This window comes from Fringilla coelebs (genome assembly GCF_963513975.1).
Source record: "Fringilla coelebs genome assembly, chromosome: 6".
Classification (NCBI taxonomy): domain Eukaryota; kingdom Metazoa; phylum Chordata; class Aves; order Passeriformes; family Fringillidae; genus Fringilla; species Fringilla coelebs.
Genome location: NC_140034.1, coordinates 39063084 through 39090716, shown reverse-complemented (window position 1 = coordinate 39090716; position 27633 = coordinate 39063084). Strand labels below are relative to the sequence as shown.

Genomic DNA, 27633 nt, shown 5'->3' with positions numbered 1-27633 from the left:
GGATACTTTGTTATGCAGTAATCCTGGGGCTCTGCCATGAGAAACAGTATTTTTATGATCGCTTTCCTTTTTAAACTGGGGAAGAATCTCTGATTTTTCACCACAGACAGTACCTGTGCAGCATTCCTATTGTTTCACGACCAGTACTTCTAGGACGTATCGTCATGACTGGCATAAAACAGGGCGACACGCTCTTTTGTCGGCTGGCAGCTCCTAGGAGCGATGCACGGACCGCCGTCCCGCCGGGGCTGCAGGGCGCACCCATGCCGGGGACAGCTCAAGGCGCACCCCCGACGCTCGGGAAGGCCGGGCCGCTCATCCCACCCACTCTGGGCCTCGGCACGCACCTACGAGGGCCTCTGCCTGCGGGGGTGGCTCGGGCCCCCCGCGCCTCCGCAGCCGCCCCTCGGCCCCGGGCGCTCCGTGCCGGCGGAACGCTGCGAGGGAGCGGCGGACGCGCCCGGACGGCGGCCGGCAGCGGGCGGGGCGGGGCGGGATCCCCCGGCGGCGAGGCCGCGCTTCCGGCGGGCGGCGGTGACAGGCGGGCAGTGGCGGCGGCAGGTACCGGCACCGGCGGGGCGGCGTGGGGTTCCCGGGGAGGGCGGCCTGGAGCAGCGGGGCCCAGCGGCCTGTCCTGGTGCTGCTGGGGCGGGGAAGCGGCCCGGGGGCTGGGGCTGGGGCTCGGGCTGAGGCTGAACGGGCCGGGGCTGGGCCCGGAGCCCCGAGCGCTCCGCCCGGGTGTTGTCAGGCTCGCCCTGTGTGAGGGAGCGGCTCGGTTCGTCCGCGCTGCGCGCCTGGCGGGAGGAGCGCGGCTGGTGAAGCGCCGCGGGCACCTGGGCGGGGAGAGCCGGGCCGGCAGCCCGCCGTGTCCCGGTCACCGCTGGTCGGGGCAGGCGGTGCAGGTACCGTCGGAGCGGCGCCACCGGGGCTGCTGCTGGCTGCTCCCGACCTCGGCGGCTGCGGCGGGGCTGGCGCTGGGTCTGGCTGCCATTAATCCCGGTGCCTAGTAGCCGGGGCTGGTACTTGTCCTGCCTTCAGGCAATTGGCGCGTACTAGGGGACCTTTGTTTTAACAGTGTACTTAGTAAACCCGTGAGTCTCGTAAGCAATCTTGAGGTTCGCTCAGGGATCTCCCAGGAGATGAGTCGAAGGGAACGGGAGAGAACAGATGTATGGTGGAGGGGTGATGATGAGGAGGAGGAGGGCTGCAGCCCGCGCAAGGCTGTGTGTGCCCCACTGCCTCCCTCACATGTGAGTCCTGGGTGGGTCCTGCGCGGCACTGAGAGCAGCTTCTGTACTTTGTGCAGCAGCTCCGGAGAGGACACTTGGAGAGTTCAGCACTTTTGCCCTCAGACCCTGCAGAGAACCAGTAAGGGGAAGTTGACTCCTCGCTAGAGTGGATTTCCAGCTTGCACGGAGGTAGCCTTCAGTAAACGGATTGAGGTGACTGGGGAAGGAAGGCTGCTCGATTAAAAAGCTGTTGGAATAATGAAGGACCAAAGGGCTTCCCTGAGCAATAGTGTGTCTGTCGTGAGGTTACTGGTCATGATGAGCCAGGACAAGGTCTGGCTCTTGACCTCTACATTCTTTCAGGGTAGTACCAGGGTAGTGATGCTCTCGGTGGTATCATCAGTCTTGGTGTGAGGGAAGACAAGGGGTGGGCTTTGTGTGTGAGTCTTGGTTCTGGACCTCATTCATGCACATGAGTACCCTGAAGGTGTGCTGCTGAGTAACTGTTCCCTTTTCTTTCAAGGTGCTTGTTTTTAACACTGTAGCAAAGTGCAGGCCCTTGATTGATGTGTACAGAAAAAGAGACATTTGTGCAAATAGACTGAAACTGGGAGGAGGTGGGGATGTCAGCAGAGTCATAAAAATAATCCCAAAACCAGGACTGTGTTGCATCTGACCATTGCTCGTTCATCTTGAATGCAAGAAGAGGCCACTTTGCTTCTGTAATTCTTTATTGTATGTAGAGCTGCAGGGTGCAGTAATACATGCATGGACATATTTTGAAGTGTAATTAACTCCTGAACTAATAGTACATCTGGAAGAAAAACAGGAAAAGGAAACTACCAAGCAGGCGTAGCTTAGAAATAAGTGATAGAAAAGTAGTGAAACTGAAATTACAGAAAAAAATAGTTTTCATGAACAGCAGCTACCAAGATTTCCTGGATATAATGTGAATGGTCTTCCATGGGTAAATTCTGGATCTTATATAAGGAATCTTCAGTTCAGAATTTGTGTGAAAATTGTATTTTAATGATCTGAGTGCTCTCCTTTAGTGGATTGTGCTGTTCTCCATCACATGTCTCTCTTATCTAGGAAAGTTAATTTTTATTACACAACAAGTGTTCAGGTGTAGTGCAGTTGCAGAAAACAAATACTTGGGAAAAAAGGTAACAGTTGGCTCTTTAGAGCCTGGCAATAAGTAAATGCTTCTGCTGCCATGTGTGATTCTTTAGGTTTTAAATCTTTGGCTAGAATTTTTGGTTTTCAAAATCTAGGTATGTAATTTTTCTTATCTTATTATTTGCTATGTGGAGTGTACTACATGCATCTTGTAGTGACATTTATGTAAAACATATGCAGTTTTAAATTGGAGTTAAATCTGTTGAAATGCTCTTTTATTGTTAAAAAACATGAAATGTTTTTAAAAAACACTTTACTCATTTTAACAACTATATCACCATGATGCATATGGACTTTCTGTTTAATGACAGATCCTTAGGGATCATTTTTGAGTACACATGGAAGCATCTCATGCAGCTGCACTATTGGAAAGTGAAATGTATATCCTTGTATGACGATCCTCAATTTGTGTCTTACATGATAACTCCAGTTCTGTCCTTCTTAGAGCCTACTAGTTTCCAAGCATTGAGACGATTTCATGTCCTAAACTGCTGTATGGTTATCTGATGTGAGATCCTGTGCTTTTGCCTTTTGCATGTTGGGAAAGGGCTGGAGAAAAATCTGCAAAATCTTCTGGGGCTCTCTGGGTACTACAGTATGGTTCACAAGAAGGACCTGAAATCTAAGAGGTCTTCTGCTCTGGATCCTGCTTCCATTAACACCATGGAGCAGTAACCTACGGCCAAGGAATGGAGCTGGCTGTGAAAACTACATGAAGGTATCTGGAGAGCCTTGTCTGTTTTTCCAAGGGGTGAGGCCAGAGCACTATCCACTGGGCTCTTTTTGCAGTGTGGATCCTACTAACAACTTCCTTCTTCCATGGTACCACACTAAGATTAATTTTATGCTTCAGGGGAAATCCCCTAAGGCTGTCTAATAACCTGCTCTTCTGTCTCTGGACAAGTGCTGCAAGTTGACTGTGAAGCCAAGTGGTGAGTGTAAGGACACTTGGTGACTTGCTGGCCCTATGGCAGTACCATCACTACTCTGTGGGGGAATTTGGATTTGGTCCCCAAGTGTTTCAGGACTCGGCTTTGGGGAAGTTGTTGCTACCGGGTGTCCCCGAGAATCTCCCATGAAAGGCATCTCAGTGGATGGCAGCAGTCAAATGTGGGTCCTCTGTCCCCACTAAGGCTGGGAAGTCCCTGAGAACTGTAGATGCTGAGAGGCTGTCCTGGGGAGCCATGGATGCTTCCTCAGCATGGAGCACTGGCTTTTGGGGCTGCTGAGCTCCGGTGCGAAATGCTTTAAGCTCGCTGAGTCATAGGAGTCACTGCCTGCTGTTACCATAGAAATTGGATCAGCTGCTAGGGGTGGGGAGTCCTGGTCCCTTGGCTCCACTGCTGCGTGGTTCCAGCATGAGCTCAAAGTGCTAGGGAACCTGATTTCTTGCTCCTTGCCCTGTTGATTATCAGAGGAGGTCAGGCAGCTCAGGCAGCCCTGACCAGAGGGCGGGGAAAATAATTTTGCTTGGATTTTTGCATGGCTGCAGTGGTGGGACCCTGTGTGTCTGATGTGTTGTCTTGATGACCTGCTGCCTGTATATGTCATACTCTTTCATATTTTGGGAAGCATTGCATTTGATTAGCAATAGCCTTCAGTCCTTTGGGAGGCCCAGAGAGGTAAAAACTGGTTGTAAACTGGTGAGTAGCAGATAAGGGAGGACAGGAAGTAAATAATAAACTTGGAATGGTCCAAAGAGAGAAGAAAACCACTGAATATCCAATTTCCTGTGCTCTCAAAATGCATCCCCAAGCTTGGTGGCAAGTATAGACCTGAGCATGGACGTAACACCTTCCAGGGCTCAGTCTCTCGCAGGTTTTGTCCTCGGTGCTCAGAGTTACTGTTTCATTGTTTTCTCTGGATGAATATACACATTCAAGCTCTAAGGATGGAAGATGCAAAACATGGTTGCCCCCTCTCCATTCTGCTAAAGGAAGTAGCTTTACTGCGAATATACTTTTCACACTAAGGCGTTGTGCCCCCTCAGATCGGCTTTGAACCCTTTTCTCTCCTTATAAAGCAAAATAAGCACAAGCGTTGCTGTGAGACAGTGTTACAGAGACTCCTGCTGATACAAGGTGTCACTTGATTTTTCTACACTTCCTCTTGGCTTGCTGCCTGCTGACCACTGAGGTACTGTCCACGTGGTCTATGTGAGCAGTCCAGATCTACATAGTTGTTCTTTTTAATGTTTCCTTGCTTGCTTCCAGGAGACTGAATTCAGAGGATAAAAGCTACTTCCCAAGGATTGTCCCTAAGAGTTGGTACTCTTATGAGGTCCTGTATGCTGTGCTAGCTCAGTCCCAGTTTTAATGTATCTTCCGCTTCAGATGAGAGTGAGAAATATTTGCAAACAACTGAGCTGTCTGTTTCTTGGATCCTCTTAATTCTTTGGTCTGCTTTTTGCATGCTTGGTGAAAAATACTCATTCAGGCAGTATGGCTTTAAGTGAAAGAAGCGATTCCTTGCTGCTAGCTATTATGTAGGAGAAAGGATTTACTGGGTGATGCTGAAAGGAGATGAGGATTGTATGTGTATTGTTCTCCCGGTTTTACTAGCTCCGCCTAAAAAAATTCCTGTTTTAAGGAGCTGTTCACTTCTCTGTTCAGATCGCAGCACACTGAAGCACGCACTTCAGTGTTGTTGAGAGCTCTGGTTCTCCATTATGGGGAGAAGGAGGGGGGTGATTCTTGGGAAAGCTTCCAGCACTGGGCCAACTGTGGAAACAGCCGGGCTTTGTGCCAGCCGTTCAGAGGGAGGGGGAGCTCAGAGCCATACAGGGAGTGTATCAGGCAGGGGCTGGTGCAGCCTGTCGCCTTCTGTGGAGTCCTGGTGCTGCTTCTGTTTCAGGAGAGAAAAACTATTCTGCCCAGAGCTTTGGTCAAGCAGAGACTCCTTGAGTGGTTGGTACAGCTCTTGGTGACCTTTGATAGCGCTTGGCATGAAAGAATCCGATGTGTTGCGCCTCTGGCGAGGAGGAGGAGGAGTTCCTGCTTGTATTAAGGGGGAGGGGACACAATCTTTGGATTAGTAAGGATGAGGGAATATTGGGGGGAAATTGGTGAGAAGAGGAAGTGTCTCTGTGGGGAGGTAGATTTGTGATCTCTGTGTCTCACCTAACAATCTCTGCAGTCCGTGTTCTAGACACAGTGAAATAAACTGCGGTATTTGGGGACCATGGCTACAGACCCACTCTCAGAGCTTCAGGATGACCTGAACTTGGATGATACCAACCAGTCCCTCAGCCAGCTCAGACTGGCCTCCATAGATGATAAGAACTGGCCATCAGATGAAGTCCCTGCTTTTCCCAAATCAGGTAAGTATCCTGCTTGTTTGGGATCTGGGTTTTCGCCAAAAAGCAGTTGTTTGTCTTGCAGCATTGTGGTCATATCTACATATACAGAGAGCCCCAGCTCATTTTAAAAGCTTTATAGACACATTAAACTTGCACCACACCCAAGTGAATCAGCCTCAATATTGAACAGCACTAAAAAGTGCAGAGCCAGCTGCTGTAAATATGCTCTTCTCAGTCCTGTGCCTGGCTGCATTTTGGTGCTGACAGAATAGATGTGCTGTAAATCTTTGAGTATGCTCCATTATGGTCTCTTGCAGGAGAGTTTGGCCTTCTGGACTGGAATGGTCTCAAACTTCCATCTGGGAGGTGGGGCTGGAGATCTGAGTTGTTGCTCTGAAATCCTGTGCTGTGAACTATGAACAGAGAGGTCAGGAAAATTAGCTCAAGGGTATACAATACAACCATCCATCAAGGGACTATGTTAAGATCCTCCTTTCCCTAAAAAGCCGTGATGGTGTCCTTGGGTTTTGCCTTTGTGAATATTTGTGACATATCTGAACATTTGTTTGAGAGAGTGTACGTTCTGAGGGACACATATGGATCTCAGGACTAAGAGGAACTCTTCTGCTCTTGTCCACTCAGAATTTCAAAAGTGGATTTTCAAGGTGTATAGTTTCATATATTAGTCCCTCCCATGTAGAAGTGCCATTTTTTCTTATACCTCTATCTTTCTGTACTTGCCAATGTGCTCCAGATCCCTTCTTCTGATTACTTGTTTCTTGTACTTTGTTCAGATGACTCCAAAGGCTCCCCCGAGCCTGTCACTCACCTGCAGTGGGATGATCCCTACTATGATATCGCCAGGCATCACATTGTGGAAGTAGCAGGTAGGAACCTTCCTGTTTTCTCCTTTAATGTCTTTGCAGCTGGGCTGAGGAAGGACTTTTCTAATAGGGTTCTGGGTACATCTGCTGTTTGCCAAGCCCAAGTGGCAATGACAGGTGGCACAGAAAGAATACCAAACTTGAATGTTTGTGATATGTGTAATTTTCCATTGACTTCAGCTAAACTTGGGTTACTTCTTGGCTCTCGCTGACTTGATTATATTATTGTCAGGACTCAGTTGCTTTTGCTGAATTGTTTTAGATATGGGTCTTTACTACATTCCGAGCACAAAAGTGGTTTTTGCTTGATAACGCCACAGAAATTATGTAGTTAAGCAATACATCTGTAAGGTCCTCAGCTGACTGAGTAATCCACAGTAGGTGGCATCACTCGTATCTGAATGGCAATCCTGTCCAGAAATAACATGTACAGAAATCTGAAATAGGGGGAATAGGCCTGTGTTCCACTGCAAGGAAAGACCTGTTCATTCAGGGTCAGAAGCATTTGGATTTTCTTTGTGTTTTCTTGTCCGTATTATTTTATTTATGTTAATCCTTGATGATATACTGCTTGGACCTCCATGAGAAAGAGTTTTGGAGGTATTCTTTAGGTTGCTGTGGTGAGCCTGAGTGAAGGGTAAGGCCAGTTTGTCTTGTGTTCCTTGTTTTTTTAAAAAAGAAGCACTTCTACCACTTGTTGTGACTTGATTCATACTTCCTGCTTGACTGTAGCCGCCTCCTACCCCTCCTGCTGCCACCTCCTACCCCTCCTACTGCCATCTCTCTGTAATTTGCCCCACATGTGAATTGTCAAGGAAGCAGAGGCACAAGCTGGAGTCTTCCTGATTCAGGGTTGTTCTGCAGCAGAGTTTGACCACAACGAAAAGAGTCTCTGGCACTTTGGTAAGAGTTGTCTTGATATCGTTCTTTTCTGGACAATTTTCTCAAATGAGCTTTCTTTTTCCTGGTCTCTCATGTTCCATCTTTTGTGGAACAAAATTATAATGGCAGACTCAAAACCTTGTTGTTTATTGTTTTCCTACTCAGTTTGACAGGCCAGGTGATTGACAATTGGGCTGTTAGGCCTTATAGATTTGCCAGAAGTGTTTTCATTTACAAATGTGTTGCCATGCTTCTTTTCCATGGGGCTGGAGTTTCAGGACTGTGGTTTATAGAGGTCTGCACCCTGGTCTCTGCTGCTGAAACTGGAAAGGGACAGATGTGTGGGCTCCACCATTTCAGTGGTAATAGCCAGAATATTTGGAATGTGAATGGCACAGGTAACTGGTATTTGAGGACTCTGGGAAAGGGTGAGTTAAACGATAACAGTTCGCTTTAGGCTAAGCTTCAGACAAAGTGCTTAGCAGAGTTTAGATCAGAGACATTGATAAGACTGGAATGTCAGCCCAGACCAAGGATATACTTTGTCTGCTGCCTCCTGAGACAAACACCACTCTTTCTGAGGGATTTCTTTTCCAAGGTAACATGACTTTTTCTTAGACAAGCTCCCTGAATGGAGTATCACTCCAGTGGAGGTATGTGTCAGTGGCTGTTGGAACGGAGCCATTTGGCCATTTGACACGGTCTAGGGTAGCAAAGGAAGAATTAGCCAGCTTTCTGAAAAGATTCCGGGGTGGGATGATGGCTGACTGGGAGCCGTGCCTGCATTCTGAACTCTTCCCTGCTGTGGTTTAAATTTGTATTCCTAGTGAGCTCTGTGTCCCTGCAGTGTCTCTGTATAGTGCAGAAACAGCTCAGAGAAGCTTCTGTTCTTGGCTCTTGCTGGCCAGTTTTCACTGGTAGCTGATGTGTCTGAAAGCATGTGATGGTCCCACACATGGTGTGTGGTGTGATGCCTTTCTTGGCACTGGGAGAGCTTGGAGCACAGCTCCAGATAGAGGATTTGCTGCCACACAGGTTTGAGACTTGCTGGTTTCTCATCTCCTGAAAGGAGAATTTAGGAGGTTGATCAAAGGAGTCTGACTTGTAATCTTGGTTCTGGGGAAGCTGATAATTTTTTTTTTGGTCAGTAATTGAGAATTTTAACTGTTCAAAGTGTCGGACAGGGTAACCTTCTCTGGATTGTTGAAGGCAAACAATCTGGGAAAGTCTGGAAAAATCCTATTAAAGGTAGCCTGGAGAATAAAAATCTCACTGGAGGATTAATATGAAACTGTTCAGATGTGGCTCTGCTGACAAATTGTGTTTGTCAGCAGCTGCAGGTGCAATGAACACTGGCTATGCTGAGCCTGAAACAAAATTACCCTAGATCTCATGTAAATATTAGCAAATGGCAGTAGATCAAGGATAGTTTTATCCACTCTATTGATTCATCAGCTTTCTGTCCCATGTCCTTCCCTGTTCTGCAGTTCAGAGCAGGAAGCTTGTGGCTAACTCTGTTCCTGCCTACCCTGAAATATGTCCTGGGATGATGATGCTATTTTGAGACAAAAGCAGAAGGCTGGTTCCCATCCTCGGGCTGAACTCCATGATCCCAGTGTTATCCTGTGTGGTCAGAAAAGTAATTGCTTCTTGCTGGATGTGTGCATGGTGTTAATAACTTAATAAAAGCCCAGTTTTGATGGCAAAAAGTTAGCACGCTCATTTTCTAGCTGACCTTAATTCAGTCCAAGGCATGCTGGATTTGAAAAGTGGCTATCTGACCTAAGAGCAGAAAGTACTGAAAAACATTTTACAGAATTTGTTAAGAAAATAAACTTTTGGGATTTGTTTTTCACTTAAAAATAGTGCAGCAGTTTCATGGAGGCTCTCCTTTGTGCCCTATGCTTCTGTCTCTTCTGGGGACTAGGATCTTGTGGGAGGAGGCTGTCCATGGGAAAGGAGCAGGCATGTCACTGCTGTCTCATGTGGTGGTGTGTTACAAAAAGATGACAGCAAAAGGCATCCGGGCCACAGTCCTGAGGGAGTTCTCAGAACTGGAGTATTGTTAGGAATCATAATATTTTGGTTTAAGGAAACATTCTTTTGGTTCTGGGACTTGATGCTTTTCTGAAGGAAGATGTTGGTGTTCTGCTGGTCCTTTCAGACCTGCCTTAAAGTGCATGTTTATGGAGTGTTTTACGCAGGCTCTGGGGAGGTTTTGGTGTGGTTTTGTTCTTCTTGACTCTAAGTGCCTCTTTTTGTGAGTGCTGTAGCAGTGAAATTCTTCTTTACACGTGGCCTGAAGCTGAAAGAGAGGAGGCTTGATTTCATTTCACAGTCCACTTCTGCAAAATCTGGTTTTTTCCTTGCTCACATCACATAGCATTTGGAGGAAACACAAGCTCCTGGTTGAGGGCTGTTAAGGAACTATCCCAAGTTTCTGTTATGTTGAGAGTTTCTGTGTTCTCCTGCCAGTTCTTACATGCTTCTGTCTTCTTGGGGGTTGAGGCAGACTAGACGTGACATAGTCTTGGTCTTTTAGCACAGGCTGAATTGCAAAACTAAGGCAAGTAGTTAATAATAGTCTAAAGGAGGTTTCCAGAGATGGCAGTTCATACTGGAAACCTGTGGCTGTGTGGGAAGAGCAGAGCTCTTGTCAGCTCTGGCAAGGTGTTGCTTCCTCGTTCTGCTCCCCAGTCTGAAATACTGGTCTCTTCTTTGTGGTCAATATGCAAAACTATGGCTATGAGGTTCGTCAGCATTCCCATTTTACACAATAACTGCCTTCCTTTCTTTTGGGATAAGAAAACAGGGGCCTAACATATATTGGCATACGAATTTCTCACTACCATGGAGGGTAGAAGATAGTGTATCAATGGTCAGGAAAGTGGCTGTCACTATATACTCCAGCTATGTAATCCCTGCCCAGTGATTTCAAAACTTTCTTGGAGCTCAAAGCATGTTTCTGCTAGTTTGTGTGGGAAATCTGCTGCCTCACACCATTAATTGTCAATCTGTGGGGCTGCCCTCACAGAAAAGCTGTGATGCCAATACGTGTAAGACCTTTAACTGAAGTGGGAAAACAAGGTGTAGAGCTATGAGTGTACCTTCTTTTGTGTTACTGGATTGAAGCTGCAATTCCAGCAGTAAATCTATTTTCATTGGTGAACCTGGTACCAAACCTACCCAGCAAACATGATTGCAGGTGCCAAAGCTGTAACAGGTGCTGATGATTTGCTGTAGGTGTTGGTAATTGACATGGGGAGGTAAAATCAATGTTGGAGCACTGGTAGCTATTGTTTCTCTAGGCAGACAAAGGTAGAAGTGGCAGACAAAACTTGTGTTGAAGATGTGTTGCAGGGTGTCTTTGGTGGCTAAGGGACTCAGCAAAGCCCCATTAGCAAAGGGTAGCAAGGGTCCTTTTCAGGCATGGTACATTGTTACTGGCTCCATGAGTACAGACTGCCTGCATTTCTGCTGCTTTTGGATGTAGTTTCCAGCTTTTAACTTGTTTTGTTTGTTTGTTTGTTTGTTTAAGAATATTTTGTATGATAAAAAATGATGAATTGCCTCTATAGAATTGAGTCCATCCAAAGCAAGCCCAGCTTGTGCACCATATTTTGATATGCAAGGACAAGGGAAGGGAGAGTATCTAAGGAATTTTAAGTTTATAAGGGAATGGAGAATTTCTTCCTAGAGCTCTGCTCTGCAAAGGCTGCTGTCTTGATAGGCCCATGTAGGTCTGTTGAGTATATAGCTGTGAGAGTGATGGAAAGGGGCTAGATGTGGTAATAAATGCCTTCTTAAACTATAGGAACCTTTTTAAAATTCTAATTGGCGGTTCAGTTTTTTTACTTAGAATCTACTAATCATGAAAAAAAAGTTATGGGTGTGGGATGTGTTATTCATATGGTATGATGCCATTCTCTACACTTCTGAAGTTGTTCAGAGGACTTCAGAATTAATTGCAATTAACCCTTTTAAAAGTGGCAGTACAGCAGTTACCATATTGGTGGCAGAGGAAGTGTAACAGTAAAAGCAAGAAATTTGATGATACAGAGTTAGTTGCAAATTCCAAAAGGAGATTTGGGAATCAAGGCTTGCTGTTATTGCCTCTAATTGTTAAATAAGGCTGCTTTTTGCAGAGGAGCGTGGGGGAAAGATGAAATGGAAGGAGGTTGAATCCTGCAAGACAGCAGCTAAATGCATCCCAGTGGCAATCTGGCTAGGCTCTCAGACTTTACCCTCATGAATACTTTCTGGGAAAGGATGCAAAGCTTGGCTTGCTATAACTTTTTTTCTGTTCCTCCAGACCAGGGTGCACTTGATGGGGCCCAACCAGGTAGGTAGATTTTTTGTGGCACTAACATTTGGTTCTGTAGATCATGGTATTCCTTTAGCATGACCATGGCCTGTAGCTGGACTGTCTCAGGGGAGCCCAAACTTTGCTCAGCCTTAGGCTGCACTAGCAATTTTTCAGAAATCCAAAGGCTGCACAAAATTGTTGTCTGAGGGCTGCACCTCTGCCTCAGGCACAGCAGAATCATCTGAGCCAAATTTGGCATGTGGGTTTTACTTTGGGCACTTCGGGGCTCATGGGTCTCAATGTAAATCCTGTTCCTGTCCTGTCATGGTGGTGGCCTGCTTGGATCAGTTCAGTTTGAACTCCAGTTCATCCTGTTATAGTATGTGGTTTGGAAGTTCATTCTAGGATTGCTTCCTGTTCTTTCACATGATCTGCTGCTGCACTCATGTGCTAAGCAGCTGGCACTTAAACTGGATTCTCCATCTGAAAGCAACTGTTATCTATTTCTTCTCCATTTGGCTGCAGAGATGTTGTGTTCTGGTAACTTGTTCGCCCAAAGCTGTGCTTGACTGCCCTGGGCTTGCTGAGCATTTGTTAATACTCTCCGGATTTCAGTCCTGAGTCTCAATAATTTGGCTGCTGGTGCTTTCATGCTTCTCAATGTACATGAAAACTTCTATTGGTGTGAAATTCTTACTGCTAAGACCTTCACACAATTCATAGAAATGCTGATTCTCATTTCCTCATTATGTGGAGTCTTCTCCCCCTTTTTCTATGCTCTCTGACATCCTCCCATTCTGCATTCTTTAATCTGACCCTCTAGTAGATTTTTGTATCAGTTAAGCTATATTCGCTACATAAGGCTGATTCTGGCAGTGTTTGGATATTGGGAATATCAAGATGGATGAAATCATGTATCAAAATACTTCTGCTTTGAATTCCTTACCTTCTTTTTCTTCAGGGCTAAATCCACTCGGGAATTCAGTAGGCACCTAAAATCTACTGTGCTTAAACATTTCCCAGCTGTGCCATAAGCTTAGCACAGCTAATTGAAATGAAATTACATTTGACAGGTTTTTTACTCACAGTGGCTCTGATTAAACATGCTAAGCTTTGTGAAACTTGTGTAGTAATATTCCAATATTCTGTAGTGGTGCTCTTTCTCTTGACCCTCAACTCTGTTAGCTTTGCTGTTTTAGCAGTAACACTAGCTTTTGGGGGCAAGTTCTATCCATCTGCATTGTCTCAGTATCAAAGTATTAGGACATTCCCATATGAATCTTTCAACAAGATGGGCACCTAACTGAGGTGACCTGGTGAAGGTAGGAATGAGCAGTCTCTAGACTGCAGCTAGCCTGCCTCAAATCATGACATAAATGCTAAAGGATATATTTCAGGATATGTAATGATTATATTTCTATTTACCTAGAAATAGTAAAAAACAGGATTTGCGTGCCAAGGGTGTATTTTCCATGTGCAGATTTGTGTATTTTCTGACTGTAGATTAATTTAATGCCCTGTCTTGGGACATTATTGCCATCTTGATGCAAATTTCTGCTGTGATACATTTGTATTGCTGCAGGTTTTAATATGAAACATTTACCTCAGTATTTTAATTTCAGCCCTGTTAGAAGTTTGGCCTTGCACTCATGACTTGGAAACACAGCAGACACTTTCCTTGCCCCTTGTCTTAGAGATGCCCTGGAAATGCTGCTTTTCGAGCAAGAAGAAAAATGCAGTTCAGGTCTTAAAATTGCCATAAAAATATTCAGGAGTTTATGTCAATCAGTGCTGCAAGTTGATATGTCTTTAGATGAGTAGCTGTCTTGTCTGGCTTTAGATATTGGCTACTGTCTTGCTCTTTGTTGTTAAAAGCAAAATAATCTGAATCACATCCTTCAGGTAGGTAGTTTAATTCCAGTGTACTTGAAAATATTTTTTAAGTCAGGGTGTTCTTTGAGTACTGATATATAATTTGTTATTGGTTTGTTTTTAACTATTGAGCATTCCTCATCTGGGAGAGGTAGGAGGCAGCCTGAGAAGCCAAGTGATTACTTCATGATCTGTAGTTGTGTTCAGTGGAAACTTCAGCTATTTGCAATTGTAAACAAGGGGTGAAAACCTAGATACATAAGATTAATACTGCAAACAGGAAAGCAAATAGGACAAGGGATGGAGCATCGGGGAAAGATCAAACCTGATAAGAATCTGTTCTGTAGGAGCAGAGGGGCCACCTGAAGGTAGTTTTCTCCAACAAGAATGCATGGAATGGGCTTTAGGTTCTTGTTTATAAATTGGAGCAACTGATTGTTCAGCTGTGAGGATGAAGTTTTGATTTTGTCATGTCTGGAGCAAGGAGACTGATCAGATATATGTCAGGTAGAAACAAGACTGGCAGTTGATCATTTTTAAAATTTCTATGTTGACAGGCTGAGCTCAATGTGATGAAACTGGAGCAAAACGCAGAACTCAGAAAAGGGCATGCTGGTTCCTTTGTAGGTCTCATGCATAAATTCATTCTGATTTGGAAGGCAAAACAGGCCACTCCTTTTTCAGTCATCTAGGGCACTGTAGATTATCTTTTGATGTACTTGGCCCTGGAAATTGTCTAGGGGATACATGCCATCTCCCATTTGGAAGTGTCATGGATTGTCTGTTCTTTACCAGCGATCCCAGACTATGTAAGGAACAAGACTGTAGACTTTGCATAGGCCTTGCTGTAGGCTTTCATGCCATTTCAGAGAAAGCTATTTAAGGTATGTCATTCTGGAATTGTGACTTGTCAGGTCTGATAATCAGTGCCCAGAAGCCTGAGCTGAGTGTATGGCCACCCACAACATGGTATGAACATGGTACTGTACCACACACCACAGAGGCCTGCCTTGATTAAACTTGAAGTCTGCATCTGGCCCTCAGACCATGCACTCTGGTGTGAAATGCAACCTCAGTTAACTGAAGATATCATCTGTTCTGAATTTAGCATATGATCTGCAAAGATCTGTTGTCTTGCTGACCGTTCTCTTTCATGACTATAAAACTCAACAGATTCTCAAATGTTGCATCTTCTTGGTGCTTTATACAGGCAGCACCCTTTGTCCTTCAGATAGAGACATATGAGTTATTCAAGATCAATGGGAAGGGTCACAATATGCCATGTTCCTTGCCCAGGACTTTGTAACCTGCACTTAGTTGTTTAGACAACCCAATTACATTGGACCTGGCCTTAAAGCTCACGGCGAGCTACCAAGAAACTCTGGGGTAGGCAGAGAGTGGGCTACCGTGGGATAAGCAGTGTGATGTTGGTCTTGTGGCCTGGCTGTGACTGTACCCGGTTGTTCCAGATGAGCCTTGCATCACTTTCCTAGTCCTGCATTCCAGGTCATGCGTCCTCCCCAGCTCCCCATACCTCCGCATGTGTATGTCAGTGTGATGGCCTGTGCCGCCCCTTTCCTGGTCCGTACCTAGTGCTGCCGCAGTGTCCTTAGCTTTGGTAGAATTTCTGCCTTGTGTGCATCAATAAATTCTGTGTTGTCTGGTGACTTGAAAATGAGACTTGCAAGGTGAAAATAGAAATGAACAAAGTAGCAAGAGAATCTGTTCGGGCAAGATGCGGGCAAAAGAGGGCCGGTGGCATCTTAATGTCATGGCTGGTGTGTATGAATTCTCTGGCTGCCATTTGCAGCACCAAGTGGTCCTCTGGTGCTAGCAGGCAGTGTTCTCAGGAATACCAGGTTTGCTGTTCTGAGACCTCAGTTTCTGCATGGCAAATGTAGCCAAGTGATAGTTGAGGGCCAGAGCCTGTGCAAAGGTGAGAAGATGGCTGCATGAAGAATGTAAATCCATGCTAGGAAAAGGTTATATTTCAAGAGGAATGATGTATTGCAGGTCAGTCCTGCATAAGTAGTGATCCTTGCTGCTTTTCTGTGCTGTGGTCTGTGTGAGATGGTTTACCATACGGGAGTAAGGAGGGTATTGTTGAGTGTAGCCTCAACAGCCCCATTCACTGTTGCACTCTCTGCTTGACAAGAAAACACAGGTTTCAGAGCAGGGTGAGTAGCTAAAAAGGTGGGAAGACTTTTACCCTTAATACTAAAGGAACAATTTCATCTCCACTGCTGCTTAAATAAGTCATCTTTGTGGAAATGGATTGGGTGTTGTGTCTAGGAGAGAATCAGACTTTCTCTCAAACTCTGTATGTCCACAGGATTTGTGACCTGGTTCTCACTTATGCAAATCTCTCTATTCCCCAGCATGTCTGCTAAGCTTGGCCATGCGTGTCTGCTTGGGCTTTGTTCATGGGGCTGAGATCTCTGCTGGCAGAAGTCCACTGATGGTTGAAGATTTGCTTTGGGGAAAACTTGGCTTGTTGTCTCTGAAACCTCAAGTGGTGCCTGGGAGTGTCCTCCATGACATGACGGTGCTTTATGGGTTATTTGGCTCCAGTGTGATGGGGACTGTTTTCTGCATGGCTTTTACAAAGAATGCTTTGTCGTGCTGCACTTTGCAGCTCCTTCTGTCTCAGGCTGGAAAAATCCTTCTGTGGATGGAAAATCTAGGAAGCGGTGAAGAGCTTATTCTACAAGCTTTCTGGAGAATCCGGCAGCCCTGCTTGGCCCATCTGTAGAAGACACTTTTCTTTGGAAAGATGAGAAATCATCTGGAACTCATCCAGAAGAGTTCTTATCTGGAACTGCTCTTTTTCTAGGAATTTCTTGGTTTCCAGGGTATGAAATGGCCTGTGTTCTGTGTGCAGAACTGAGCTCCACGTGAAGCAAAAAACAGATGCACCAGACTATTAGAAGTTAGTGTGGGACCGTATGCAGGGTGGAAGGAGTTATTGTGCCAGTGAGGGGCAGTTTTCCCTGTGTCTCCCTGGACATGTGTGCATCAGGAGCAAGGCCCAGGTACAGCTTTGCAGGATTAATGCTCTGAGCACTTTGCTCTGTACTTGCCTCCATCCCTATGTGCCCGGAGGCATTTTGGTTTCCAGTCCTTCATTGTCTTTCAGGGCTGGAGCAGGGAATCTGTTCTTGATTCTCATTGTTGACTTGCCAGGCCCTTGGTGTTCAGGTTTCTGCTTCCACACTAGGCCCATAGCTGCTGAAAATCAGATTTCGCTTTGGTGGCAGCTGTGCGCTGTTACGGTGGTTTCTCATTCTTTCTTTACCCCTTGCTGCCAATACTACAATGAAGTCCTTAACTCCCTGTAATCTGTGGCATTTTATCTGCAGGTGATGACAAATATGGAAGAAAAGTCATTTTGTTCAGTGCCTGCCGTATGCCCCCAAGTCATCAACTAGATCACATGAAACTGCTGGGGTAAGTACAGTCTTAGTAGGATGCTGTTAATTTCTTAAATCTGACCTAATTCTCAGCTGCTGGATTCCTGGGAACAGATCCATCTGCAGTAGCTTCTTTAGCTGGACATGTCCTCCCAAGTGCTTACTTCCATTGCTGGAGATGCAAATCCTCTGTTAGAGCACACAAAAAGAGTCCCATGGGAGGAATAGCCTCTCTGTAGCAGAGCACAAAGTGAGTTCATCAGTTCTTTCTTCTCAGGTACCTGAAATTCACACTGGACCAGTATGTGGAGAGTGACTACACTCTGGTGTACCTGCACCATGGCCTGACCAGTGAGAACAAGCCGTCCCTGAGCTGGTTGCGGGATGCCTACAGGGAATTTGATCGCAAGTGAGTAAAGGTGCAGCAAGCAAGGATGTTATGTGCTGTTCTGTAGCCTAACATAGAGGAGCTTCCCTGGCCTTCCTGTGTAGCTTGGTGATCATAATTTACTGTCACTTATTCTCCTGCTTAAGGAGGTGGATTGTTGTTAGTACAGACTGAATCATAGGTTAAACAGCTCCTTCTGTAGTTACATCCTTTAAGCCAATAGGCAAGCAGCAAACCCAGGACCTGGTGCAAGTGTGTCAGCCCCACAGTTTAATTGTAGGTTCCTAGGGAGGCTGCTCACTGGTTTTAGATGAATCTTGGAAAACAGGGTAGCATGCCCTTAGGCTACTGAGTGGCCTGACACAGCTACAGAGCATGGGAGAGCAGAGGCCATGGATGCTGGGGTGTGGTGAGGGTCAGTGCAAAAGGCATGAAGCAACCAGGGTGCCTTAATCTTGTGGAAAGGTTGGTTCCTCTGCTTAAAGTGCAGCTTGTCATTGCTTCTCTTGACAGATACAAGAAGAACATCAAAGCCTTGTACATTGTGCATCCAACCATGTTCATCAAGACCCTGCTGATACTCTTCAAGCCTCTGATCAGGTAGGAAGGAAGCACTATTGGAAGCTCACCTGCATGTTCACACTGCAGGGGAACAATGGGGCCTTCTCAGAGGGGCACAAGCTAAGCCCAGGCTGCCAAGCCTATCCTGGAGTCTCTCACCTTTTTCTGTCTCCTCCCACTTCTGAGCTCAGAAATACTCACACACCAGAAATACCTCTTTAAAAACCTACAGAGTTTGCAGCTCTGTGCTACTCCTTTTTTCTCCAGTCAAGTAGAAGTAAAAAGTTGCAGGGTCTGTAACTCAAATACTTAATTTATTGTGATAGTGAAATAATGTAACTCAAATACTTAATTTATTGTGATAGTGAAATAATGTAACTCAAATACTTAATTTATTGTGATAGTGAAATAATAACTCTATGAAATAATTGGGAGTAAAATCTTCTCAAGCCTAGTGCTGAAAACAGGAGGGAGAAATCCACCATTTGAGGGAGCCTGCTGCTACCAGGGCTTCTAATGTATATTGGAAAGTCTTTGCATCTCCTGGTAAAACAGATGGAGTTGGAGAGTGATGTGGGTGACATTTCTGCTGCTCAGCCATACCTACCCTTTGCCCCACTGATGTTTCTAGCGGCCCTCTGCTCTCCTTTTCTGTAAGTGGTCAGTTCTGTTACTGGATTCCCCAGTTTCTCACATATCTACCTTTCTCTTGTTTTTCAGCTTTAAATTTGGACGAAAGATATTTTATGTGAATTACCTTAGTGAGCTGGAGGAATATGTGAAGCTGGAACAGTTGGGGATCCCAAGCCAAGTGCTAAAGTGAGAATACTGTCTGTCTTCCCCTTGCTTAGGGGTCTGTGAGAGGGGACCTTTTGTAAAGAGTGGCAAGGGAAGGAAGAGATTGTTCCACTCAGATTTTGCAGGGTGTGCTGACAAATTGCCTTCAAGACTGGTTTCTCTCTGTAGTCCTTCCTGTGTGTCCTTGGCCCCAGTCCCCAGTTTTGTCTTTGAGTTAAAAATCCTCCTGCAATGGAGTACCAATCCTACATCTCCCATCTTAACACTGACCTGGAGCTCATGGTGTGCATCTCCTGTTTTCTGGGCACCTGCTTAGCTCATTCTGTGCTGCTCAGCTTGTCTTTGAGGCTTCCCAAAGTTGCCATAATCTCAGTCCTACCAGATTGCTTCCCTGTCCCACACCCACATATGCATCTGTCTCATCACAAGCAGTGCTGTCCTGGCCTCCTGCCCACGCTGTTACTCAGCTACTCCACCTCTTGATTACAGATAGATACTCCTTTTCTCCCTGCTTTTTTTTTTAAGGCAACCAGATGTTTGTTCTTGTGCTCCAGAGCTGCCTGTGGTTGTTTTTTGCATCGATGTAATTGACTGTACCAGTCTGGTGCTGCTACCAGTGGGTGTGCAGTGCTGGGTTCATGCCCTTTCTGGGAGGTGGAGCTGTTTTTCACTAGTCTGTGTTTTGCTGCAGGTATGATGAATACCTGAGATCCCTGCAGAAACCTTTGCAAGTGCCCCAGAAGCCAACACCCCCACGCCCACCGCTGCCAAACCAGCAGTTTGGAGTCTCCCTACAACAGTGAGTATTTCTGGACTGTGTTGCTTTTGCCCTGACTTGCTTGGTATGAAGTCACTGTATTTATTACTGAACAACGGCAGAAAATGGCTGCGAAATTTCTTGCAGTTCAGACTTCCTATGAAACTTTAATCATTTTCCTGAGGAACTCTGTGCTCCTGTCCAGATCCTGACTAACTCTGTTTAGTTCCACCCTCTTGATCCCTGGGTTAGATTATTTTTGCAACTTAGGGTCACAAAGGGAGGAGCAAAATAAGAGCCATGGGGACAGCTTTGTGGCACTAGAAACTTCCTTTTAAGCAAAAGAAGGCTGACAGGGTTCTCTTTAGGACTGTGCTGCTTTGAGCAGCACTGCAGATTTGTTTCTTAGTTGTTTTCAACATCATAAATTCTATTTTAAAAGCACCTCTATTCAGCCTTGTAGTGAATCCCACTCTCCATTCCTGCACAGTGACAAAGGCAAACAGAGACACTGGCAAGGGCTGGTGATACTGAGTAAGTGCTGAAGGTATTTTTAACTCTGAGTGTGGTTTTGCCTCTCTGGGGAATGAGGAGGAGCCAGTAGTGTGTAGCTAGACACATCCTCTGAGGCAGTCTGGGAACACATTCCCCAGCTTCAGTGCAACATTTCCAGATGGTGTTTGCCATGGTGCCGTGGTGCCTGAGCTTGTTAACAGCCTGGGAGGGATGAAAAGCTCCCAGCTATTGAGTGGTCTGGACAATCAAATGTGAGGGTGGCAGGGAGTACCTTGGCATCATGAGGTTTTCCCTGACGGCCATTTTGTTGATAAATCTTCTGTCACAGGAATGTGGTGGCCACATTTTTTTTTCTCATATGTCAACTTCTTTCTGCCCTTGCTCTTATGGGGAAGGAAAAAGGAAGTGTAACCCTTTTCACCTGTTTCATAACTGGCATCCTTGCCTTCTGGGAAACCCTTTGCCTTGGCATATACAGGTTGAGATTTTTACAGAGGATGGAAAAACATTCCTGTGGTCTAGTAATGAGCTCATAGTTGCTCCAGTGAATGAAGTAATATGATGGGTGAAGAGGATAGAAGGCTAGAATAATGGCTGAACCAGGGATGGGGATAGCAAGATCATATGTAGTACAGCTTGTGTGGGTAAATTCAAGAGTTGGAGGCTGCCTGTAAGGCGGGACCAGTCCTGTGTACCAGTTGTGTGTAACCTGTTGTTTCTTGGTGCAGTCTCAGGGAGAAGAGCCCTGATCAGTCTCCTGTTCCTCTGGTGGTCAGAGACACCATTGCTCACTTGCGGGAGCATGGTAAGTGTTTGGGGAAGCTGCAATCCCATATCAGTGACCTCTGTTCTGTCCAAGCTCCCATCAGGACTGTGGTAGGATAAAGAAGAACAGCAGTCTAGAATAGGGTGTAAAGCCTGAACTAGGTGAGTTAGCCTTCAAGTGAGACTGTGAAGGGTTTAGGAGACCTCCTTCTTTCAGGAGTCCATGTTCCTACTTGTGTAAAAGTAGCCAAATGCCCCTTGTATCCTTTGTCAGATAGTAGAAGCAGAAAGAATCATTGTACTCTAAAAAAGGGACTTGTTGATATCTGTCTGAATGCCCCACAGCATGGATTTATAATTGTGAAGGCCAGCATTTTTAGAGACTCTCACATGGCTGATTTTTTTCTTCTCCATCTGCTGTCACTTCACAGCTCTTAATACAGAGGGGATTTTCCGGAGATCAGCAAATACACAGGTTGTCAGAGAGGTCCAGCAAAAATACAATATGGGTAAGTGCCCAAACACATCAGAGCCCCTCTCATTGCCTAATTACTACTGTGCAATTGCAACTGTGTAGGAGCTAGTCCATCATGGATCCTCTCCTTCTTTGATAGATCTGTAGGTGAGACTTCATCTTGGGGTATGACCTGAATTGCAAGGGAGAAGTATCTGGTACTTCTGCTGTGTGGAAAGCATATTCCTTCCCATTCGTATTCCCTTTACTATCCTTTTTTTTTTTTTCCTGAAAGTTTCCCTGTTTCTTGGGGTGAGATACACCATCTTACTCTGGTTATACTGAAGGGACTTAAGATGACCAGGATGAAATTTAGTCATGTTTGATTTGATGACTTCTAAAGATGTAGTGCTGGATTCAGTACCGCTTTGTATATGATTTTGGGACATATTTTTCCACTTTGCTAGAAGATGTGGTACTTGGGGATTCTGTGGTTTTTAAAATACCTCTTCCTTAGCTTTGGGCTCTGACCATCATGTCCTGTCCTTTGTCTGGAGGAGGTGCTGCTTTCACCAGTGAGCACTGAGTCTCTGCTCTACTTTCTCAGGTGTGCCTGTAGATTTCCAGGAGTATGAAGATGTCCACCTCCCCGCTGTGATTCTCAAGACCTTCTTGAGGGAGCTACCTGAGCCCCTCCTTACTTTTGGCCTCTACAGCCATGTTGTCAGCTTCCAGAGTGAGTTGTAACAAGTGCTACTCCCTGAATGTTGCACTGGCTAAGGGCAAAGTTGTCTTAGTGGAGACATGCATGGGATACTTTGTGGCTGCCAGCAGGGCCTTCATCAGGATGGGTGCTGAGGATTGTCCTGTCTCTCTTGATTTTTAGGCGTGGAGGACGTGAAACGTGTGGATGTTGTTCGCAAAACGCTCCAGGATTTGCCAGAAGAAAACTACCAAGTGCTGCGTTTACTGACTGCCTTTCTGGTGCAGGTGAGCATTAGCCTAAGCATTTGCTTGTCAAAATGCTGAGAGGCGCAGCCTAAAAGGTGCAGGCATACAGCCTGTGTGGTCTATACCAGGGAGGCTGGAAGCTCCCCAGGGTGGAGGTAGAACTACAAAGTGGCTGAGTAGAAGAGGGGTCTCAGATTTGCTTTACAGTACTTCCTGCTGCCAAGAAAGCCACTGCAAGGCTATTCAAGCAAGAGGGAAGATCATGAGTGGTGATCTGGACTTGTAGAGATGTAGAGTGTTCTTGATCCTGTTATGATATGGCCTGGTCAGCTTTTCTCCTCTGATTTTCTCTGTCTCTGGCTTTGGGGAGGGTAGGCAGCTGCTGTGCTATTCTGTAGGATTCACAGTCATCTCTTTCCTTCCCACATAGGTCTCTGCTCACAGCGACAGGAACAAGATGACAAACACCAACCTGGCAGTTGTGTTTGGCCCAAATCTGCTCTGGGCCAAAGATGTGGCCATCACTCTAAAAGCCATCAATCCCATCAATACCTTTACCAAATTCCTGTTGGACCACCAGAAGGAGCTGTTTGAAGCTGCGGAGGCCTGAATCCAGGCCAGCCCACACCTGCACACTGTGCCCACCTTCCTCCTTCTTTGTCTTGGAGCTGTGACCAAGCTGTCTCCAGTACAAAGGGACCATTGATCTTCTGGGTGATGAGCAGAGTGAGGGCTGTGGAGATGATGGTGAAAGTGTTCAAGTAAGTGAGCAGGAGACCTGCAGCTCTGGATGGGCAGGGGAGCTGGTCTCCCAGCTGCTGAGGCTGGAGTCCTAACCCACCTGCACAGCTCCTCCAGGGCTCATCACCAGTCTTCTGCCCTATCAGATGACCTGCCTTCCTTTCCTTCCCTTATGTGCAGATTTTCTGCCCTCCTGGTCCCTTTCTCAGCACAGATATTTTTGTTCAAGCTCCCAATAGCTCCAGCTCACCCCTCCTTGCCTCAGCTGGGCTGTTTGGGCTAGGGCGGGGTTGCTGGGTTTTGTGATGGAGACATTCTTACTGTGAGTGCCATTTCTCAGCCCTGAGCATGCATCCTGCCTTTCCCCAGGGGCACCTAAAGCAGGGAAGGGAGCAGCAGCCCTTGTGCTTCAGGTAGCAGCATGTCCTGCACTTGCAAACACTACTCTAGATCCCCTGCTTTTGGCAGGACAGGCTCATGGCAATGGGCTGTGTTACCTGTCAGATGAAGGTGAGTTTAGCCCAAGCCCAGCCCCTCTGGTGTCACCCACTCCAGGTACTATTCAGTGTTTGCTGGACTCTAATGGGTGACTTGCCTCCCGTAGTTATCCAGCTCAGGTGTGTTTGTCCCTGCAGCAGCACTTCCAGCCTGGCTGGGAAGGTTCATGCCTGGCTTGGCTGTGCATGCCGGCCAGCTGTGACCCTTTGACCACTGGTGAGTCTGAATGGCAGGAGCAAGTGCCCTGCTGGCACTGAGCTGCTGAACACCATAAGGATCACCATCTGTCCTGGCAGCAGCACAAGGCCTCCTCTTCTGACACATGTATCTGTGCTGACTGGCACAGACTGCCTTGACTGGTTAGTTGTCTTTTTGAGCATAATTTTCCCCAGCACAGTGTAACAGAGAGCATGGCCTTGAGTGAAGGTCTAGGGACTGGGGCTAATCCTCACCATGGAGTGCACCAGGCCTGGATTACAAATTTCTGCCCAGCTGCTGAGCACTCGTGCCAAAGCTGTGAGTGAACAGCTATTCCATGCCAAGGGCCTTTGCTGTGTCTCCTCCTGGGTTCCACTCTGCCATCTAGTCAGATGCATCCTGTATGCCCTGGGCACAGCTGGAGAGATCCTGTTCTCTGCAAGGCAGGCTCAGAGTGGGGTGGTCCTGGCACCTCCCTGCAGCAGCTGCGATACTGTTACAGCATCTCTGTTGGGTTTGGGTTGCCTCATTCCCATTACCTGAGCTAAAAGAGATCCTTCTCCTCTGCCTGGGCTTGTCAGGGTTAAAGGAGGGAGCTTCTAGCCTTACTTCACTGGTGTGATTTATCCTTGTATCTTGTGCCCTGTGTGCCTGGGCCAGACCTCCCTGCTGCATCTGGCCTCAGGGACAAATCTTTTGGACCAAGCGGAACTGTTTTTTTAAAGCTACTGGATGTTAAAGAGAATTTGCTTTTTCATAATATTTTAACCTGCCTTTAAACACTGACCAGAGGTCGGTGCCCTGATATAGTCAAAGTAAGTGGCATCTGCTGCAGGAATTAAGGAGATTGCTCTTTTTGCTAAACTCTGGAATGGGGATGGGTGCAAATATAGGCAGCTCTGCAAGGCAGTGCAGGTCCAGCCAGCTGCCTTGGAGGAGGCACAACAACATGTGGGTGGGAACAGGGAACAAGTAAGTGAACATTACTAAGACTGGAGCAAGAGAGATTCTAAGATAGGACTGGATCTGATCCTTTCTAGATACTGGGAGACTTTGCCCTATGGAGGTTACCAGCCTGCTGACTTCTTCAAGTCTCCCTCTTCCAAGAGTAGGAGCCTTCCCTGTCTGGCCAGGATATGAATTGTTTCATCCTGAGCAAGTCACAGCAATAACTAAGTAAATGTTTTGGAGGCAGAGATAATCTGCTCCTAATTCATTTGTGATCTCTTCTAGAGTGAGTTAGCAGGGCTGATGTGCTGTGGAGGAGTAATCTGGAGTGGAGTAGTGTGGAGAGTAAACAATTCCCCCAGGGTTTAAGGGGCAAGGCCATGGAGGCTGAGGGAGCCCAGTGCAGCTTCTCTTTCCCTGCAAGCATCCTGCTCTGTGGAGGCTTTGGTAGGGGGAGAAGGAGACTTGGTGCTCTGACTGTACCTGCAGCTGACACTGGCTTCACCTTCATCTCCACAGAGGAAAGGCAGGCCATTTAACTTCTGGGACAAATGCCCAAGCTCAGCAGCCTGGAATCCAAGTGCCTGCATGCATGAGGCCTGGCCCTATGCACTCTGTGGGGAAGGTGGCATGTTCTGACCTTGCAGAGCAGCAAGGACTGTTCCCTGCCCAGTAGCCAGAGGAGCAGTGCTGGAATAGCTCCTGTCCAGGGGGAAGGTGGGGAATACTGCAAGTGTCTGAGTTCTGGCTGGACTTTGGTGGTTTATTTTAGGGTTTTTTTGGGGGGGATTTAGGTTGTTTGGGGTTTTTTTTAGTGAATTCTTGAAATGACATTTCTTTTTTTAGCAAAATAGAGGCTGGTTTGTCCCCTGCTGGCAGGGATAAAAGCCTGTTCCAGTTCAGTGCTTGCAGAGAGTGTTCAGGGAACTACTACTGCTCATGGTGGGAAAGTGCTTGCAAATCCTGAAAGGGACCCACTGTAAATATCCCCTTTCCTCTGCTGCTCCTTGTGCTGGAGCTGCTGAGGGCCCTGGAGCAGGCACAGTAACCAGGGTTGCTTTTGCAGTCTTTTCTCCTGAATGCCTTGTATTGAAATATTCCTCCTGTGATTTGAGCAAAGAATTGGCGCGGGCCTGCCTGCAGCCTGTGTCATGTGCGTGGTCACCAGAGCCTGCACCTGCCAAGGCCAGGAGGTTAAATTCCCTCCTCACATGGGCAGGGTGCTGGCTGGGCTGGCTTTCTCTGCCTTGTATAGGTTGGGGGTGGTATACAATTAAGGTGCTGGTCTGTGTCGGTTTTCTCCTTGCTATAGAGCTGCCCAAGGGTCTCTTTCCTGGCTTACCTTTCAGGTTAGCTATTAGCCATTTCTTCCTGTGGGGGTACTTGTTCTGCATCAATCTCCTGCTTTTTTGCACCTAGAACATTCCCCTCTGCTTAGCCTCCTGCTGTCTTAATGGCCTCTGATCACTCCCTGGCCCAAGCTGTGAACTGACACCAGAGCTTCTGGGTGGTGCAGGGGGGTCTGGGGCCATCCAGATGCCTTGTGTGCTAACATGAGAGAGCTGAGGGCCAGTTTGGTCCCAGTTTCCTTTTTTATGCACAGGGGCTCCTGTGCAAAAATTTCGGCTTTGCTTTTGTTGCTGGTGTTCCCTGCCTTCTTTGTTGATGTTCATCAGGTGCAGGCCTGGGTTTTCACAGTTCACACAGTTTATTTTCTTTTAATCTGCACCAATCTTGTATTTCATGATTTGCACTTTTTGTATTTCAATAAAAATCAAAATGTAATCTCAGATCCAGACATGTTCGTCAAGTGGCAGCAGCAGTGACATATCTACAAGAAACAAGTAAGGCTGTCTATGCTGCTAACCACCACCTTGCTGCAAGGAAGGAAAGAAATTATGAAATGCCCTCTATGTAAGTAACTCTGAAGAAACACTAGGTTGCAGGAGCCTTGGGCTGGAAATAGATTTAAAACAAAAATGAAGTAGTATAGATTTGGCTCTTCCGGAGAGCGATGTTCTTCCACATTACCATCTTTCTGTCATGATGAGCAGTCTGCCTAGGACTTCCAAGGGTGCCAAGCAGGAACCACTTGAGGATTAGCTGGCTAAGTTTATCCTGGGGCCAGATGATACACTCAGCAGAAGCCTGCACTGTCTCATTTTGATGTATGTGGATTGCTAACTTGATAAACAGTAGTCTGGTTAGGACCACCGCACTCCCCTTCATCCATATTCAGTTCACTACTTTTTCCTAAAGACTGCAATTTGCCTGTTACATCAGTAAGCTTTTTGGCTAGGATGTAAAAATTAGAAGTAGAATGGAGAGGGCTGGGGCTAAAACCATCAGCACTGGGCAGTAGCCTGACTACTGGGATATCAGTGATGTGTTGATGCTGATATTGACACTTGCATGTCTAAAATGTGAGCTGCTTGTCTGTTTTTACTGTACCATTTAAGGGCTTCCCAGTGTTGCCAGTTCCCCTTCTGCATGTTGACATGGCCCCTGTAACAGGGTCAGTGTGGTTAACATGCCAGCTATACAGAGAGGTCTCAAACCTCCTCAGTGTAGCAGCTGGTCCTGGCTCTGTGCTTTGTCACAGTGACCTGCCTGGCATTATGCTGTAGCAAGATCAGCTCAGAGGAGCTGGAGAGCAGGTGCATGTGTCCATGAGAGGGAGCTGGCACTGGCAGGACCTACATTATATGCAGCCATGTGGAGTACTGAACACAGTGTGAACACCATTGCAACTGGACACTTTCTCATGAGTAGCTGCCCCCTGACTTGATGGACACTGTTCTGAGAACGTTTTTTATAAATACATAGAGTAGGCTCACAAGGCGATGGTATTTAATTGTTCTTGACCTTGGTGGTTAATCATACTTATGAGATTGTTTACTGTCTCACTTATTTCCTGACCAGGAAGACAAGGGATTTTCCAATCCCTCGTCCTCCTTGTGACATGGTGTAAATGATGGAAACTGAAAGGCCTGTAGCA

The 27633-nt window shown here is 46.5% G+C and overlaps 1 protein-coding gene across 4 annotated transcripts; it reads left to right on the top strand.

Moving 5' to 3' along the window:
- Nucleotides 1-491: 491 nt before the first annotated feature.
- Nucleotides 492-26419, top strand: ARHGAP1 (Rho GTPase activating protein 1). Of its 4 annotated transcripts, XM_084208533.1 has the most exons (14): nucleotides 516-561; nucleotides 1310-1418; nucleotides 5544-5727; nucleotides 6501-6593; nucleotides 17010-17097; nucleotides 17338-17469; nucleotides 17962-18048; nucleotides 18730-18828; nucleotides 19499-19606; nucleotides 20809-20885; nucleotides 21277-21354; nucleotides 21907-22035; nucleotides 22186-22289; nucleotides 22681-26419. In XM_084208533.1, exons 3-14 carry the CDS (start codon nucleotides 5589-5591, stop codon nucleotides 22858-22860), a joined length of 1314 nt encoding a protein of 437 aa, XP_084064659.1. In that variant the 5' UTR covers nucleotides 516-561; nucleotides 1310-1418; nucleotides 5544-5588; the 3' UTR covers nucleotides 22861-26419. The 4 variants fall into 4 exon arrangements, with proteins under 4 accessions (XP_084064657.1, XP_084064659.1, XP_084064660.1 ...); XM_084208531.1 differs by lacking the exon at nucleotides 1310-1418 and having other exon boundaries at nucleotides 492-561; XM_084208534.1 differs by lacking the exons at nucleotides 516-561; nucleotides 1310-1418 and adding an exon at nucleotides 3014-3126.
- The last annotated feature ends 1214 nt before the right edge of the window (nucleotides 26420-27633 follow it).

Excerpts from the sequence above, each read along its gene's own strand:
- ARHGAP1 (XM_084208531.1), top strand. The coding sequence starts at position 5,589 with ATGGCTACAGACCCACTCTCAGAGCTTCAGGATGACCTGAACTTGGAT. Across the intron at positions 5,728-6,500 it reads CCCTGCTTTTCCCAAATCAG|ATGACTCCAAAGGCTCCCCC; the intron begins GTAAGTATCCTG and ends TACTTTGTTCAG. Across the intron at positions 21,355-21,906 it reads CCAGCAAAAATACAATATGG|GTGTGCCTGTAGATTTCCAG; the intron begins GTAAGTGCCCAA and ends CTACTTTCTCAG.